The sequence below is a fragment of the Plasmodium relictum genome, assembly GCF_900005765.1.
Source record: "Plasmodium relictum strain SGS1 genome assembly, chromosome: 4".
Lineage (NCBI taxonomy): Eukaryota > Apicomplexa > Aconoidasida > Haemosporida > Plasmodiidae > Plasmodium > Plasmodium relictum.
This window is the reverse complement of record NC_041682.1, coordinates 684392-703270: the sequence shown is the minus strand read 5'-3', so window position 1 is coordinate 703270 and position 18879 is coordinate 684392. Positions and strand designations below refer to the sequence as shown.

General features: G+C 17.9%; 5 protein-coding genes across 5 annotated transcripts; 2 read left to right on the top strand and 3 right to left on the bottom strand.

Moving 5' to 3' along the window:
* Positions 1–2490: 2490 nt before the first annotated feature.
* On the bottom strand, positions 2491–6606 carry PRELSG_0419300 (conserved Plasmodium protein, unknown function; the record flags this gene model as incomplete). Its single annotated transcript, XM_028675243.1, has 3 exons — positions 2491–2658; positions 2788–2870; positions 3045–6606. 3 exons carry the CDS (start codon positions 6604–6606, stop codon positions 2491–2493), a joined length of 3813 nt encoding a protein of 1270 aa, XP_028531851.1.
* A 1185-nt stretch (positions 6607–7791) lies between these two features.
* Positions 7792–9309, top strand: OPP (octaprenyl pyrophosphate synthase, putative; the record flags this gene model as incomplete). Its single annotated transcript, XM_028675242.1, has 1 exon — positions 7792–9309. One exon carries the CDS (start codon positions 7792–7794, stop codon positions 9307–9309), a length of 1518 nt encoding a protein of 505 aa, XP_028531850.1.
* Positions 9310–9768: 459 nt separating this feature from the next.
* Positions 9769–10867, bottom strand: PRELSG_0419100 (conserved Plasmodium protein, unknown function; the record flags this gene model as incomplete). The annotated part of the gene is made up of 4 exons (XM_028675241.1): positions 9769–9787; positions 9856–10081; positions 10517–10597; positions 10831–10867. The coding sequence occupies 4 exons, from the start codon at positions 10865–10867 to the stop codon at positions 9769–9771; spliced, it is 363 nt and encodes a 120-aa protein (XP_028531849.1).
* Positions 10868–11218: 351 nt separating this feature from the next.
* Positions 11219–13002, top strand: DHHC12 (palmitoyltransferase, putative; the record flags this gene model as incomplete). The annotated part of the gene is made up of 10 exons (XM_028675240.1): positions 11219–11278; positions 11355–11406; positions 11600–11642; positions 11721–11788; positions 11864–11966; positions 12132–12292; positions 12367–12414; positions 12519–12580; positions 12661–12850; positions 12929–13002. The coding sequence occupies 10 exons, from the start codon at positions 11219–11221 to the stop codon at positions 13000–13002; spliced, it is 861 nt and encodes a 286-aa protein (XP_028531848.1).
* A 294-nt stretch (positions 13003–13296) lies between these two features.
* ROPE (repetitive organellar protein, putative) lies at positions 13297–18114 on the bottom strand (the record flags this gene model as incomplete). Its single annotated transcript, XM_028675239.1, has 1 exon — positions 13297–18114. The coding sequence occupies one exon, from the start codon at positions 18112–18114 to the stop codon at positions 13297–13299; it is 4818 nt and encodes a 1605-aa protein (XP_028531847.1).
* Between the last annotated feature and the right edge of the window lie 765 nt (positions 18115–18879).

The following is an 18879-nucleotide window of genomic DNA, read 5'->3' as shown; positions in this document are numbered from 1 at the left end:
CCTATTGCTAATTGTTTCAAACTAAAAATATAACTAAAAAAATAACAATTTGTTTTAATTTCTTATATGGCAATTTAATAGCTCCATTTACACATATTTGAACTTTAAAGATATATGTTTTTATCAATTACTAAATATATTATGTTAAACTAATAGCAAAGAATATACATCCTTTTACTTAAAATTACTTGCTAAAATGAAAAAAATTAAGTTCTTACAAATTCAACTATATATTTTCTTTTTATTATTTATTTCTAAAATAACCTAAATCAATTAAAAAATGGTATGCAATTAAATGCACATAGTTAATTACAAAAACCTTTTTTTTTCTCATAAAAAAATTTTTTTTTTCCTAAAATATTTCATTCTTTATGTACTTAAAATATTTCTACTTTTTTTATAATTTTTTAAAGAGAAAGCTGTTTTTATATTGACTTTCATATTAATATATTTACCTTAACTTATTATACAAAAAAAAAAAATTTATTATTTAAATTTATTAAAGTCTTATTTAATTATATATCCTGTTTTTATATATACTTATAAATATATTTAGCGAATTTAATTAATGATATTTTATATTTTATATTTTCTCAATATATTTACTACTTTTTGATAATATATAGCTATCATTATCTTAAATATTGTTAACTATTCATTAATATTCAATTACATTATAGGTATATTCATAATTTTTAAGATAATGTCTTTCTCATTATACAAATAATATTTCTACTTATAAAAAATTGTACAAATAAAAATTTAGACTGATAACATAAAATATACAAAAAAAGAAAAAATTTATTATTATAAAATTTGTATTTATTTATATTCCATCAATTTTTATTATATAAACTATTGTTTAATGATGGATATTTCTTATTTTTTCCTTTAAAGTAAAAACTTTCTACTATGATTTATCATTGTAGTTCACTATTTTCTATTATCTACTATTTGCATTTTATTTAGTAGCTTTATTTATTCATTTACAAGTCTTTGCTCTTTTTATTTATATAAATATGGTTCTAATTTTTAATTTAGTTGTATTTTATTAGTTTTTTAATTGCAAAAATTATATACACTTACTATTTAAAAAAGTCATTCATTAAACTCCATTAAAGTAAATGTAAGTTAATTTGTAAATATAAATATTTAATGATAATAATATTTATTTTATGTTCTAAATATAGCTAAAATGTATTTTTTTTTAATTATTTTTTTGTTTTCATTTTTAATTATTACTGAAGTATTAATCAAATAACAACTATTATAGCAATTTTTAATGATAGAATGTTATTTTTAAAATAACTATTATTTTTAAAAGACAACAAAAAAAAAAAATGTTTAAGAATAAGTTATATATATTAAATTACTTTTCGATATTATTCTTTGCTTATGACCAAAATTATCCTTTTTGGTAATTCATAAGTATTATTAAAAATATATTTCTGTCTTAAAACGTGACTTTCTTTTTAACTATCGGAAATGAGTTTTCTAATCAATGAAAACATCAAATCCCGTAAAAAAACTGTTCAAAAATAAAAACTACACAATTTATTATTTTATTATTATTTTTTTTTTTTTTAATCGAAATTGGCAATTCTGTTTATAAAGAGGAGATATATAAATAGAAATATAATGATATATTTATATTAGGAAATAAATTTTTTAAAACATTATTCCTTATTTATATATACAATTTAGAAAAATATGATACTTAGCAATTAATAATATATTTATTTTAATTTTGTTAAAAGTCGCATAAAAATAATAAAAAGTATATTTTCCTTATTGATGATTTAAAAAAATAAAAACGCAAAAATGCTTTCAAATAACGTGCCTTAAAAATTTATACTCATAAACAAAATTAAAAAACTCTTTAAAAAATTCAATTAATATTTTTTTTTTAAGTGTTAAAATATTTCAAAATAACTAATTTTAAAGTAATTATTATCCTTCTCAAATAATAAAATATAAAAAATTAATTTCCCATATAATTAATGATAATATTGTATATAATAAAATAAAAAAAAAAGATACTAAACAATACATGAACCAACTTTTTATATTTTTTCTTATTTCAATGAATGTTGTGAATTTTTAGTTTTATAAAAAAATATTTTAGATAATCTAAAAAATAACTAAAAAAAAATTTATAGCTTTTAAAAATACATTTTTTTAATAAAAAAAAGGGTATATTTTCAATAATGAAACTTAGATGACTAAAATATATAAAACATATAAAACATTTACAAAATACTAATAAACAAAAAATAAATTTATTTTTAAGTTATATGTGCAAAGTATCACAAAATAATAAAAATCCATATAAAGAATGTCGTTATAGACAATAAAGTAATATTATTAAAAAAAAGGATCCAAAATTAATTTATTATTCTTTTAAGTGAATAAGCATCTACTTATGAAAGTGAAAAAAAAAAACAATATGATTTGTAAGTAAATATGAATAAACAGGAAATTTATTTTTCATTAAGATAATGTGACAAATTTCATTTCAGAAAAATTTAAGCTTATGTTAACATTTTTTATAATATTATATTTTAATAAGAATATGTTACTATATTCATTAATTTCTAAAACTATATGTCCGTCTTCAACTACAACAGAGCTATTGACTAGCATAACGGTTTGGTTTTTCTAAATATAAAAAAATGAATAACAACATTTTGGATTAAAATAAAATTTGAATTTATCTATAAAAATATTTTCATAATTATTTAATTTTTATTTCCTTTCTTTTATTCTTCTTTTTTTTTTTTTTTTTACCTTACAAATTTCCTTATATTTTATATTTAGCTTTAAGTAAATGCAACCAGTTTCGTCTCCCATTAAAATATACATATAGTCTTCTATTTTAAATAAAAAAAAAATATATTCAATTAGGAATATATATTGTTTCATTTTTTTTTATGTTTTTTTATATAGTACAATTTTATATATATATATATATATATATATATATATATATATATATATATATTATTTTTTATATAAAAATATATTATTTACAGTTTTCTATATACCTTCCATGCAATTTAAGTACACTATTTTAAGAACTATGTTAAAAAGATGTAGATATGGCCTTAGTTCTTTGCATTTCAGAAATTCTAAAGGTGGTAAACATTTTAAAGCCTTTATATATTTTATACTATTTAATCCATATTCAAATTGTTTTACAACAGAAAAAGGAAATCTATTAAAATTTTTTTTTTTTTTTTTGATTTTATCTGAAATATTAATTTTAGATTTTATTATATCTTTATTGAAATTAGATTCTTTTTTATCCGACATAAAATAATTTTCATGTGTAATAATATTACAAACTTTTACTTCTTCAACTATTTCATTATATTCTCCTATTAATTTGTGTTCTTGAATATTCTCAATAAACTTATTTTTATTTTTTCTTAAATTAGGTTTTTTATCAAGATTAAAATTATTTTTATAATCAGAACAAGCATTTTGCTTATTTAGTAATTCTTTTTTTTCATTAGTATTAATTTCATTTTTTTTCTTTAAAATTGTGCTTAAATTGCCTTTAATACTATTTTTAGATATTTCATGATTTTTTTTAAAATTTTCTTCACTATGATTTAAAAAGCTAGTAAAATTCACTTCTATATATCCACCATCTAAATTTTTTTTTTTAACATTCTCTAAACTAATATTATCAATTCTTGTATTTTTTTTAGGGTTCAGATATCCAAATAATAATGATGAATCCATTTTATTATCATTAATGAATTTATATGCGTTTTTTACATTGGACATGCATATTATTTTTTTCTTAAATTTTTTATTTTTAAATAATTTATTAATCTTAAATTCTTTTTTTTTTATACTTTTATGCAATTTTTTTTTTTCAAACTTTTTGTTTATTTTCCCCATCATTTCTTTATTTTCAAATAAAATTCTTTTAAATAGTTTTATATCTTCATTATTTTCTATAATATTTTCCATTTCATCTATATTTCTAATTTTATGTAATTTATCAAATTTAAATTCTTTTACTTTTTTATCTTTAAATAGATCATTTTCAAAATTTTTTTTATATTTTCCCTTTTCTATTATGTTCTCTACTTCATATATTTTTTCATTTCCAGTAAAACTCTTTTCAAGCAATTTTTTATCATTATCTTTTTCTATAATTTCATTTTCATGGTATTTGTTTTCACTTTTTTCTACTGTACTTTCTATTTCATATGTTTGTTCATTTTCAAAAATTATTTTTTCAAATATTTCTTTATCATCTTTTTCTATATATTTATTTTTAAATAAATCATTTTTAAAGATGTTTTCATCTTCTGTATTTTCTAACTTGATTTCTATTTCATATGTCTTTTCATTTTTTTTAAAATTCTTTTCAAATTCATTATCAATATCTATCTCTCTTTTTTTATTTTCAAATAAATCATTTTCAAATGCGTTTTCATCTTCTACCTTTTCTACTATATTTTCATCTTCCCTTTTTTCTATTATGCTCCCATCTTCTCCCTTTTCTACTATGGACTCATCTTCTCCCTTTTCTACTATGGACTCATCTTCCCCTTTTTCTACTATGCTTCCATCTTCTCCTTTTTCTACTATGTTCTCATCTTCTTCCTTTTCTACTATGTTCTCATCTTCTTCCTTTTCTACTATGTTTTCATCTTCCCCTTTTTCTATTATGCTCCCATCTTCTCCCTTTTCTACTATGGACTCATCTTCTACCTTTTCCACTATGTTCTCGTCTTCTTCCTTTTCTACTATGTTCTCGTCTTCTTCCTTTTCTACTATGTTTTCATCTTCTCCCTTTTCTACTATGTTCTCATCTTCTTCCTTTTCTACTATGTTTTCATCTTCTCCCTTTTCTACTATGTTCTCATCTTCTTCCTTTTCTATTATGTTTTCTACTACATATACTTTTTCATTTTCAACGCAATTCTTTTTTAACAACTCATTAACATTATCTTTTTCTGTTTTTTGTTCTATTTTTTTTATTTCTTTATTTTCACATAAAAAGTTATCAAATATCTTTTTTTCATCATTTCTTTCTATTTCACTTTTTAATTTCTCTACATTTTTATTTTCAAAGAACGACTTACATTTTTTTATTTCATTATTCACCATTGCATCCTCTATTTTTTTTTTTTCATATAAATATCTTCCAGAAAAATTTTTATTTTTACATTTTTCTATTTTCTTCTCTTTTTTTTCAATTTCTTTAATTTCATACGGACTATTTCCAAATATTTTTTCATCGTTACCTTTTATTATTTTATTTTTCACTTTTCCTATTGCCTCATTTTTAAATAAAATGTCCTCGTATTGTTTTTTATCTTTATTCTTTTGTATACTTCTATTTTCAAATAAAATACCTTCGAAATGAATTTCATTTTTTCTTTTTTCTTTTATATCATTTACTTCATATATTTCCTTATTTTCAAATGAAACTTTGTTTTCTTTTTCCTTATTTATACTAATGTCAGTATAATGAGAATATTTATTAGAATTATAATTTAATATGTTCATGTCTTTATATCCATTATCATTATTGAATTTTTCTTTTAATTTTTCTCTCTTCTGTTCTTCATTTTCTGTGTGGCAAATAAAATAAAATGAATCATTTTGATATTCATCGTTCCTTTCAGAATTGCTATATATATCATAATCAGTAATTTTATATATATTTTCATGTAATTTTTTTTTTTGAAGATTTAAAAATGAAGAATATTTTTTTATCTCAATATCATTAATTTTTGATTTTTCTGGTTCTATATATTCCATTTCAGTATTATATAAATTTTTTTTTTCTTCTATTTTTATTTCATTTTTTCTTAAATTTTCAGTCGGTTTAAATTCACCGAATACATCTTTTTCAAAGCAAGTTAATCTACTTTTCAAGTGAACTGGCTCAATATTAGAATTTTGTAATAATATAACGTTTGATGTTAAGTTATCTTTAATGCTCTCTGGATGATCACTATAACTTGGAGTATGCATACATTTATTAATATTATTTTTATTTAAATAATCATTATTTAAGTTGTTTTCATAACTTTTTCCATATTTATATTTAGATATCGAATATAAATCCTTTAATATACTTAGATCATTTTCTTCATTCATTAAATTACATATTTTATTCTGATTATTACTTTTAGAATATCCTTCATTTTTTTTTTCTGTATTATAAGAGTTAGTAAAATTGTAATTGAAAAAATTCTCATGATCTATTTTAAAAAAATCATCATTATTTTCATCAAATTCTTCAAAATTTGAATTGGTTTCCCTTTTAATTATATCTTCTGCATTATTATTTGATATAAAATCATTTTCTTTATTAATTTTTTCAGGTGTCAATAAACTACTTTTCTTTTCACTTTTATTATGATTTTTTTCTTTTAAATTGTTCAACTTATGCAGTTCAATGTCTTCAAAATCAAAAGAAAAATGTTCATTTTCATTACAATTTTCTATTCCATATTTATTTTTATGAAAATTTTCATCAAAAGAAAAATTAAAATTATTTTGAAAACTTTTTCTTTTTGTTTTTTCATGTTCATTCGTTAATGAATTATTAGACTCTTCAGAAAAGAAACTCATATTTCTTTTAAAAAAAAATTCAAATTTTCATAATATATTTAATAGAAAAAATGAGATTAGTAATTGTTTTTTATAAGAAAATTATGTTCTTGAACCAAAAAAAGCAACTATTTTTAAAACAATTTAGTATGTATATGTACGCAACTTTACAAGCTAAAATCCTCTGTTTATGATAAGAAATCAACATTTTTTAGAGCTATTAAAGCCTTTTATACATATATTTTTCAATAAATTTTAAAAAAATGTGTAAAGGAAGACATTTTGGAAGTAATAGGAAAAAAGTTAAAATATTTATATACTTTTATTCTTTTTTTAAAGTTATATAATTTTTATTTCTCTTTCCATTGCTTGCTAAGGAAAAAAAATATTTTAAAAAAAAACTCATATTTTGCTAAATACATAAAAAAAAAATTTATACATACTTATATGTAAATACTTTTTAAATTATAAAATGTATTTTATTTATAAACAAATTTCTAAGAATACATCTCTTGTTAAAACTGTATAATTTAAACTTGGAGAGCATAAAGCGTATTAATAGTTATTCGTTTTCATTTTTTATAAAATAATTTAAAAAAAGAAAAAAAAAATTTTAAATTTCATATTTTGCACCTGATTAATACAATACTTTTCCTTTATCTTATCAAAAAGGTATGAAAAACTTTTAATAACAAAAATATTTTGAAATTGTTAAATATAAGAAAGAAAAAGAAAGAAATATAAAATGTGGAGTTTCAAATCAGTTAAAAATATATAAATAGTGACAACATAATGTAATATAATAAATTGAAAATAATAATTTTCATTTATATTTTATTAATATATTTATTCAAAATTTTTTTTTTATCTTTTTGCATTTTAAACTTATTAAATAAAAAGTAACCCAGCTTATTATGTTTCTTAAATTTTACCTTAAATAAAAATTTTTTTCATTCAAATATTTTTTGAAAATTTTAATATATTTTTAATATTTGTTTTAATAAAATGAATAACATGCTTTAAATTTTAGCTTTGCTTTATTTTAAATATATATATATATATATATATATATATAGAAAAACATAAAAATTTTAACAATTAGTTATGTAATTTTAATATTATTCTATTTATAAATTTATGACATTTTCCTTTTTAAATATTATTTTTGCTACTATTTTTTAATTTTAATAAAACTCATATTTAATTATGATTCTCCTTAGTAAAAAAAAAAATGTAAAAGGGTTTCTTAATTACTGCAAAACCAAATGTTATAATTCATTAATTAATAAAAATGATGGCATATTCAGAAAAAAGATAGTTCATAATAATTTATATTATGTAAAAAAAGTTTCAAATGTTTTTTTAGAACTAATAAAATCATCTTTTAATAAATTTAAGGAAAAAAATTTAAATAATGAAACACCACAATTAAAAAAGGTGTTAGAGTTTTGTGAAAATAACAATTTAATATATACAGAAAGTTTATATAAAGAAATTTTAATGTGTATGAATGTTTTGCATTATAAAGATGAAAAAGTAGATAACGAGTTAAATTATTTACGCAATTATTTTAAAAGTAAAAAAAGTGATATAGATCCATTCACATTATGTGAAAACAAAATAAAAAAAGTTGATGAATATATATACAACATTATTAAGACAAATTATAAAAATATTGATGAATATACGACATACATTTATTTATGTCAAGGAAAAAAATTTCGAATAATTGTAGGTATTTTGTTGAAAAACATATTATCCTATGTTGATAGTTCATCTTCAAAGAATAATTTTAAATATCATAACATTCAGAGAAACAAATACAAATCATATATAAATAAAAATTATATATCAAAAAAAAGAGCAATGATGAATTCACCAAACCATATCTCAAAAGAGCAGATAAATGAAAATCAATATAAAATTATTGCCGCATCAGAAATTGTTCATATGGGATCCCTGTTACATGATGACGTAATTGATGAATCAGAAAAAAGAAGAGGAATTTTAACATTACATAAAAAATATGGAAATAAGATATCAATTTTATCAGGAGATTTCTTATTGGCTCGGGCAAGTTCAGTTTTTGCAGATATAGGGATCCCAAATATATGTAGAAGATTTGCTTATGTAGTAGAAAGTTTAATAAAAGGAGAATTTTTACAAAAAAATTTAAGGTTTAATAATGTAGAAGATGCACTTAAAATTTATTTAATTAAATCATATCATAAAACAGCATCCTTATTCTCTCATTTATTTGCTTGTATAGCTATAATTTCCTTTAAAAATGAAAATATCATTCAATTATGTTTTAATTTAGGTCTTCACATAGGTATGGCATTTCAATTATATGATGATTATTTAGATTATAAAGTAAGTGATGATAAAAAAAAACCTTTATTAAATGATATAAAGAATAACATAAAAACTGCTCCTTTATTATTTAGTTATAACTATAATCCAGATGTTATATTATCATTAATTAACAAAACATCTTTTTCTAACAATGATATTGACAATATTTTATTTTATATCAATAGTACTAATAGTATGAAAAAAAATGAATTGTGCTCTTTATTACATATAAAAAAAGCATCTGATATTTTATCATTATTAGTTTCTCATTGTAGAACTAATAGCAATAATGAAAAAAAAAAAATAAATGAGCATAAAGAAGCTTTAATCAATTTAATTTTTAATATTCTAACCAGAAATATTAAATAAATATTAAGAAAGGAACAATTTTTAATAGTAACAATGAAATCAAAAATATCAAAAAAAAAAAAAAAAAAAATAGATTTAATTAGGTATCACATAAATATGTATTTTTTAATAAAAAAAAAAAAAATAAACTAAAAAAAAAGGAAAAATTATGAGTATTTTGATATGTTAAAAAACTTTTTTCTTTTTGTTTGAATTTTTAACCTAATTAATATATACTTAATTTATGTATATGATAGTTTCATCTTTTATGATTCTTTCAATATCCACAAATTTTTATATATTCACCTTATTCCTTTTTAATTTTTTTTTTTTTTTTTTCTCATGTTCCATCATCTATATGTTTAATTTCTATAAAATACTCTACAATAATTTTAGCTTTTTTTGTTTCTATATGTTTTATCTAATTTTATTTTTTTATCTTATTTGCTTTGTTTCATTTATTTCTTTTATTAAGTATAACTATTTGTGCACATTACAACTATAAAGAAAAAACAAAAAGTTTTTATTCTACAGTTAAAAAAATTTATTTATTTTTGTATTAAATACCAAATATAAAATCTTGTTTTTTTCAATCTTATGTTATTCCAAAATATTTTTTCTTCTTCTTTATTTAATATCTCTATTTCTATATTTTGAATTTCCGTTTCTAAAAATTTCATATTTTTAAAAATCAGGTGATGATATTTCATAAAATATAAAACCTCTTCTTTTGAATGTAATAAAGCATGAGCTTCATTTTTTACATAATCAGAATGAATTAAACATATGTCTACTAAAAAGATATACATATATATATAAATTTTTTTGTGAGTTAAAAAATTACAAGAAAGTTTTGATAAAGATATATTATTATGAATATTTAAAAAAAAAGAAAAACAAAATGAACTATTCAATTAGAATAAATATAAATAAATGTAAAATTAAAAAGAGCAATGAAGCAGTAATAATATAAGTATAATTAATTTGAAAAAATGAAAATGCGTAACAAATGAAAATATATTATTTAAAAAAAAAAAAAAAATTATTCTTAAATAATTAAAAATAATAAAAATAAAAACTTCCTATTAATTTTGACTAATTCATAAAATAAACACTTAAAATGAATCTTTTTAAAACTATTTTAAGTCAAATAGTATAAAAAAAAGTATACAGAAAAAATAAAAAAAATAAAAAATGAATAAGACATAAAGTAATTAGATATAATTACCTAAATGTTCAAAGAAGTGTTTTATCTCAATTTCCTTTTCAAAACAATTAATATTTTTAATTTTTAATAGGCAACCAGTAGCTATAAAAAGTGTTGGCATGCATATTTGTGTGTTAAATATATTTCATATTTTTAAAAATTTAAATAGTTTTTAATAATAACAAAAAAAAAAAATAAATAAAATAAAATAAATAAATAAAATAAAGTAAAATAAAATAAAAAATAATGAAAAATAAAATGAAATAATTTATATTTGTTAATATCATCCTTATCTCTTAATAAAAAAGCTTAATCATGATTACTTTTATACTTACGTTCATTAGGATATATATAAAATAATTTATTCTCCATTAAAAAAAAATTAAGATTTATTTTTAAAACATAAATATCTTTAACATTTTATTTTACATAATTTAACAAAGAAAAAACTTTACTTATATTCCTTTGCAGTATATATATAGTTTATTGTGATTTATGTTATGAAAAATACTTTCATTTATAAAATATTTTAAAATTTTGTAATATATATATATATTATCGGAAATGAAAAAAATATTATTTAATGTTCAAATTTTTTTTTTTTAGATAATCTAAAATTTCATAAGTATTTTCTTTTAAAATATATTATGGGTTATATGTTTTTTATGCTTATGAAAATATTGTTATATTAATATTTTTTGAAAGCACTTAAAACTTAAAAACATGAATACTTTAAAAAAGTATATATATTTGATTTTTCTTAAATTTAATCATTATTTTCAAGTAAAGATCAAATTAAAAATTTATTTCTCATTAATATTTTCTTATGAATTTTTTTTTTTTAATATTAAAAATATAGGTTTTATATTTTTTCTACCTTTCTAGTGGTAGTTTTATAATTCTTTTTCAGTGTAAGTAAAAATAAAAAAAAAATAATTGAAATAAAAGAGAAATTGATAGAAGTTATTATTAAGAATAATAGAAAATTGAAAAACAAGGAAAAAAAAAAAAGGAATGTTATAGACAAATAACATATCATTCTTTTTCTTTAAAATAATAATTTTAATCAATTAAATTTTTAATTTATCTTTTTCTACTTTTCAGCATACATCATATTAGAACGATATTACAATGATAATTATCATAGGTTTAATTATTTTATTCATATAATTTTAACATTTACTTTTAGTTTTAAATTGTATATGTGTTTTATTTTTATCTTTAGATTTTTCTGTCTATTAATTTTTTTATGTGGTTTTGTGTCTTTTTTAATATGTTCATTAAGTGATTCAGGTATCATTTTTTATTTTATCATTTTAATTTATTTAATATATTTTATAAAGAAAAAATTAATATATAATTACATAGGAAAAATATGCAATAGTTACTTGGATAAGCACTTCAAATATTATCCATATGATGAAATTATTTTCCACGAAAACTCAGAATGTGAAACTTGTAAAATTAAAAAGTAATAATAAAAGATATTTTATTAAAAGAAATATATACTAATATGAAGTATACATATATTAAATTTCATTTTTCTTAAAACGTAAAAATATATTTATTATATAATGAAAAAATAGAATTAAGTAAAATAAAAATTATATTGTGAATAATAAAAAAAAAATTTCAGGCCTGCAAGAAGTAAGCATTGTAAATATTGTTCTTCATGCATATCTCGCTATGATCATCATTGTTTTTTGTTAAATAATTGTATTGGTGGATATAATAAAGTTTATTTTTTGATTTTTATATATGTAAACATTGTAATAACCTTTTACTCTTCTTATATAAGTAAAATAATAGATAAGAAATTTTCATTATTTTAATATTTATATTTTTCTTAAATTTTCTTTTTTTTTCTATAGCTTCTCTTAGTCTATGTAGTGTAATAAAATATGAGAATCTCTTTAATGGTAAAATAAAATAATGAACTTATTAATTAAAGTAACATTAAGAGAAAAATAATAATTCTTCTGATTTTTATGTATATATATATATATATTTAATTTCTCTTCAGTTACTTTTATAAATAAAGAAACAAATAAAGTTTTATCAAATTCATATTTAACAATTGCTAAAGTAAAAAAAAAAAAAAAAAGTATTCTTATACAAAATAACAATAAATTTCTTTTTTTTTTTTTTTTTACATAATTCTGTAGTATTTATTTTCTGAGTATAGTGCTACATTCTCCCTATTTATAATATCCTTTTTTTCATTTTTCTGTATACTTGTATTTTTTCTGAGTGAAATATATTATAGTTTTTGCGTTAATTTGACAAATTATGAAAAAAAAAAGTATAATAAATTAAAAAATAGTCTTCACATAAATAAAAATTTTTATAATAAAGGTATTAAAGAATTTAAATAAATTTTATAAATGAATAATTATTATAAAATTTTTTTATATATTTGTTTATTCAATACAGGTCTTATAAAGAATGTGAACGATGTATTGTTTTATAAAAAAAATATTGAAGATTTTCTTAAAAAAAGTTCATGATGTATATATATATTTATATATATTCCTTTTCATTCTACAAAAAAAGTTTTTTGACCTTTAATTAAAAATAATATTATGTATAAAATTTTTTTTTTAATATAATTTTTTAGTGTAATTTTTAAAATATTATATACATTTCTAAGATAAATAAAAAACATGCATTCTAGATTCATTTTAAAATCATAAAAAGACACATATGAGAGATAAAATATTTTATAAATAACAAAACATGAATATAGAATTAACAATATTCATATATTTTTATTTCCTTCATTTTTTTTTTTTTTTTCAAATTTAGTAGAACGGATTTTTATGAATAAAATTTATATTTTTTCTTTCAAGAGTTTCATTAAAAATGTTATTATTTTTTTTCATATGAATATTTGCTCGATTTATTTTTTCAAAATTATTTATATTGTTTTTATATATAATATTATTATTTACACTTGAAATTTCATTTTGTTTCGAAATATTTATTTGATTAATTAAGTTGTTTTCTCTATTTGTTAATTTTGTTTTATTATTAGATAAAGTATAATTTTTATTAATATCTTCATTTTTTGTTAAATTATAAATATTTTCATTACTAGCTTCTGAATCTATATCTAATTTACTATTCATGCTATAATTCTTGTAAGTTTCAATTAAATTTAATTCTCTTATCATATGTTTTACTTTCTTCAATTTTTTTACAGTTTCTTCGTATTTATATAGCAAGCTGTGATAATCATGATTTAATATTTTTTTAGATTTTTTTTCAAAACTTAATTCTTTTCTTAATTGTGCTATTGTTTTTAGCCTTATTTCATCTTTAGAAAAATTTAATATATCGGTAATTTTTTTTTCTTTTGTATTATTATTAGGAATTTCATTTTTTTTTTCTAAAAAAAAATATATCATTTCATCTTTTATATCACTGGATTTTTCAAAATAATTTTGAAATAAAAACCATGAATTATCATATTTTTCTCTGTTAAATTTATCATTTAATCTTTTTACATAATTCCTTATTTTATTTAAAAAATTAAAATATTTTAGAACAAAAGACTTAATTTCTTCAGGTATAAACATGTGCTTCCATATGTTCTTGTTTATATTTTCAAATATATCAACAAAATTATCATTTAAAAATAAGAAGTTAATTATTTCTTTTAAAACAACACATATAACTATAATAATATTTTCATTAGCATTTTCTATATGAGTATTTATATTCTCTACTTTACATAAATTTTCTACATTTTTAGAATAAAAATATGACCCAACTATTTTGTCACTATGCATATTTTTATTTTCATTAATAATTTTCATTAAACGAAAATTATTTTCTTCTAATTTATTAATGCTTTCTGATAAGTATGCATTTTCTTTTGGTTCTAGCAAAAATGTTTTATATGTTTTAATTGGTCTTATGTCATCAGTATATTTATTAATTTTCATTTTTCCATCGATTTCCGTATTTAGTTTATTTTCAATATTATTATTTAAATTTAAAGAAGTTTCACTTTTTGATGATTTAGTTAATTTTAATTTATCATTTTTTATTTTCAATTGCTCATTTTTTTTTGTTAAAGATATTATTATCTCTATATTTTCCTTGTCCTTTACTTGTAATTCTTTTAATTTGTTATCTAAATCTTTTATTTTTATATCATAACTGTTCTTTTCGTTTAATTCACTGCTGTATAATAAACTTAATTTGTTTATTTCTTCTTTTAAATGTTTTATCTCTTTTTCATAGTTATTTATTATTACCTCATTATTTTTTTTATAACTATGATTACTAATTATACATTTCCTTTTTTCTTCGTGAGTATTTTTCTCATTTAGTTTTATTAAATCCTTTTTAGAATATTCCATACTAATTGTTTCATCATTATTTAAATGTATTTCATTACTGTCATTAGTAGTATGGATTTTTCTGTTTTCATCACTATATACTTTATTATTTTGTATTTGATTCTCATTTTCTTCATTTTTAGAAAAACTATTTAATGAAATAAAATTTTTATTTAATTCATCATATTTTAATTTTAATACTTCATATTTGTCTTTTAAATTGTTTATTTCATTTATATAATTTTTTTTCTCATCTTCTACATTTTTGATATCATTTTCATTTTCGTTAATTGCTTGTTTTAAATTTTCTATTATATTCTTACTTTCATTAATTTTAATAATATAATTATTTTCTTTAGTATGAAATTCTTTTTTCAGTTCATGTACACGATTTTTCAAATTATTATTATCTTCCTTTAATTTTTCTATTTCTTTTTGTAATTTTTCTAATTCCCTCTTCTTTTTTTTCTCTCCTCCTTTCACTGTATCGTTATTTTTTTCAGACAATTCATTTTTAACATTTTTAAGTTTCATTACTTCACTACTTAAGGTAAATATTTTTTTTTTTAATTCATCAATTATTTTTTCATCATTTTTTAATTTTTTCCTATATTTTTCAATTTGAATGCTATTCATATTAGCTGATTCTTTTTCTTCATTGTCTTTTTTTAATGTATCATTTTCTCTTTTTAATTTTTCAATTTGTGAACTTAAAAAACTTTTCAAATTGTGTTCACTTCCCTTATCAGTGTCAAAATTATATTCATTATCACTTTTAGTTTTCAAATTATCTTTTTTTGATTTTCTGATATCTTTATTTTCATCTTTTAAACTTTTTGAGTTCAAAATAAATTTGTATTTTAATAGCTCTTCATTTAATCTCTTTATTTCATCGTCTCTTTTTATTTTTTCTTCATCATTCTTAATTTTAAGTTCATTCATAGATGAACTCAAATCATTAATTTCATTAATATATGAACCCAATTTTATTTCTAAATCGCCTTTATTGTATTGGAAGATTTTATCTTGTAAAATCTTAATTTCATTATTCAACTCGGATATTCTTTCATGAGAATCTTCTACTTCTTTTTTTTTTAAAAGCAAATCATTTTTATATTTTTTTTTCAGCTCTTTATATTTTTCATTTAATTCATCTATTTTTCTTTTCAAACTATATATTTTCTTATTGTCAAATGTGTCTTCTTCAAATAAGTCACCTAAATTCATAATTTCATCTTCATCCTTTAAATTTCCTTCTTCCTTTTTTTGTTCATAAATTGAATTCATTTTAATTTTTAAGCTTTTTATCGTTTCATCTTTTTTATTTATATATTCTTCAATATTTTCAATTAATTCATTATTTTTCATTTCATCGTAATAATTTATATTAAATATTCTGCAGATATTACTTAGTAACTGTATTTTATCATTATATAATTTTAAATGTTCTTCACTCTTTAATTTAAAATCTTTTAAAGTATCAATTTGATCAATTAAAATTTGCTGTTTTTCATGTGATTTTATAAGTGCATCATTTAATTCTTCTTCAAAATATTTCTGTTTCATATCTAATTTATCGTTTAACATTTTTATTTTTCTGTTATAATCCTCATTCTTTTCTAACAACTCTTTTTCTTTGATATCTAATGTATTTCTTAAACCATATAATTCTTCGTTTATGTTAAGATTATTATCCTTATCTAATATTTTTTGTTTTAAATCATTTATTTCATTTTTGTAATTATTTTCTATTTCTGAAATATTATTCTCTTTCTCTTCTATCTCATTTTTTAATTTATTTATCTCACTTTCATAATTATTCCTTAATTCATTTATTTTTTTCTCATATTCTTCCATTTCATCGTTCAAATTATTTATTTCATTAATATAATTGTTTTTTAATTCAATAAATTCTCTATTTTTTTCATTTAATTCATTACTTATATTATCAATTTCTACCTTATACTCATTTTTTAAGTTCTCTATTTCATTTTCTTTCATTTTTAATATATTATGAAAGTTATTCTCTTCACTTTTATTTACATTTTCTGATTTTTTTAATTCATCCTTTAAATCATTCATATCTTTGTGACTACTGCAAAAATTGATTATTTCTCTTTCTTTCTCTTTTAATTGATCTTTTATAAAACTTATTTCATCCTTATGAATGTTTTTTAATTCTATTAATTCTTTTTCTTTTTCTTCTAATGTGTTATTTAAATTCTTTATTTCTTCTCTATATAGTTTTAGTTGACTGTTATTTTTTAAAAAACTATTTTTTAAATCATTTAATTCATTTTCCATATGTAGGAAATTATTTTCTCTTTTTTCTATATCTTTTTCCCGTATTTTAATTGAATTTAATTTTTCTAAAATATAATTTTTCTCTTTTTGTAATTCCTTTGACTTTTTCTCAAAATATTTTTCTTTTTCATTAGCTCTACTATCTAAGAACTCTAGTTTCTCTCTTTTTTCTTCAATTTTCGTATCCAATTCTTGGTATATTTTTTCTTTTTCATTTATCTTTTCCTTCAGAGAGTTGATAATTTCATTTTCTTCTTGTATATGTTCTTTCAGATCCTTTAAAATTTCTTCTTTTGATACAACTTTGTTAGTAATAGTTTCTAAATTTTCCTTTTTATTTTTTATATCAAAATTTAATTTTTCCACTAATTTCTTTATATCAACTATTTCAAATTCCAGTCTTTCTTTTTCATTTATTTTTTCAATGTATTCCATTTCTATATTATTTAATTTTTCTTCTCTTTTTGAAATTAATTTTTCTTTGTCATTAATTTTCTTTTCTCTCATATTTATATCTAATTCTTTTTCTTTTAAAAGATTTTCCTTTTCATTTAACATAGAACTTTTTTGTCTAACAAAAATTTCTTTTTCTTTTAGTTCACTTTCATATTTGTTATCTATTTTTTTGCTCTTTTCTTCTTTTAATTCCTTTTCCAATTCTTGAATTTTATATTCATAACTAACAATTCTTGATGATAATGTTGTTATTGATTTTATTGTCTCCCTAAGCTGCTCTTCTAACTCATGATTATGATTTTTTTCTTTAATTTTTAAATTATTATCTTCATTATCTTCTTTCTTATTTTCATTTTTATCTTTATTTTTTGTATTATCAACTATTTTTTTATACCAAGAATTATTCTTGTCTCTTTTTTCATTTTCGCTCTTATTTTTACTATCATTATTAAAACTTTTATTTAACTTATCTGATCCTTTTTCTTTTTTTTTATTTTTAAAGTTAAATACCATTGCTTAAAATTTTTTTCTGTAATTATATGTATATATCATTCCTAATGTTTCTTTAGTTAAGTATAATTAACTATAATATTTTTTATGTTTATTTTAATTAATAGAATATCTATTGTTGTGTAGATAATAAAAATTGACAGTCATTAAAATATTTGCTTCTGTGTAAAATGGTTTCAAATAAAAGTTGCAATATTATCTAATTAAATAATAAAAACTTTACTAAGTTACCCAAATAAATTAAATTTAATCAAGAAAAAAAAAAAAAAAAAAACAAATTAAATAAAAATTTATAATAATTTTAACAACAAACAATTACACAAATATAAAAATAAAATTTTAAGTTAATGTTATATGATTTTTATTTACAACATATGTTATTATATTATTACATATATATATATAACAATTTATTTTTTTAAATTAGATAATATTTTACGTTTTCATTACTAATTAGATGAAGCTATTGCAAAAGAATTTACACAAAAAAAAAAAAAAAAATAAATAACGAATAATTTATTAACATATCTATATATAAATTAAATAAAACGAAAAATATAATATAAAATAATATTTTTATATTGTATGTTTTAATAAAAATAAAAAAATATAAAATTGAAATAAAAATAATGGAAAATTACACATGTTATATATTTTATGAACTATTATACTATAAAAAAAAAAAAAAAAAAAAAAAGGGAATTTTTTCCTAATCAATATTTAAAGTATATTGCACAAAAAAATAGATGAAAGGAAAAATTAAAGTTT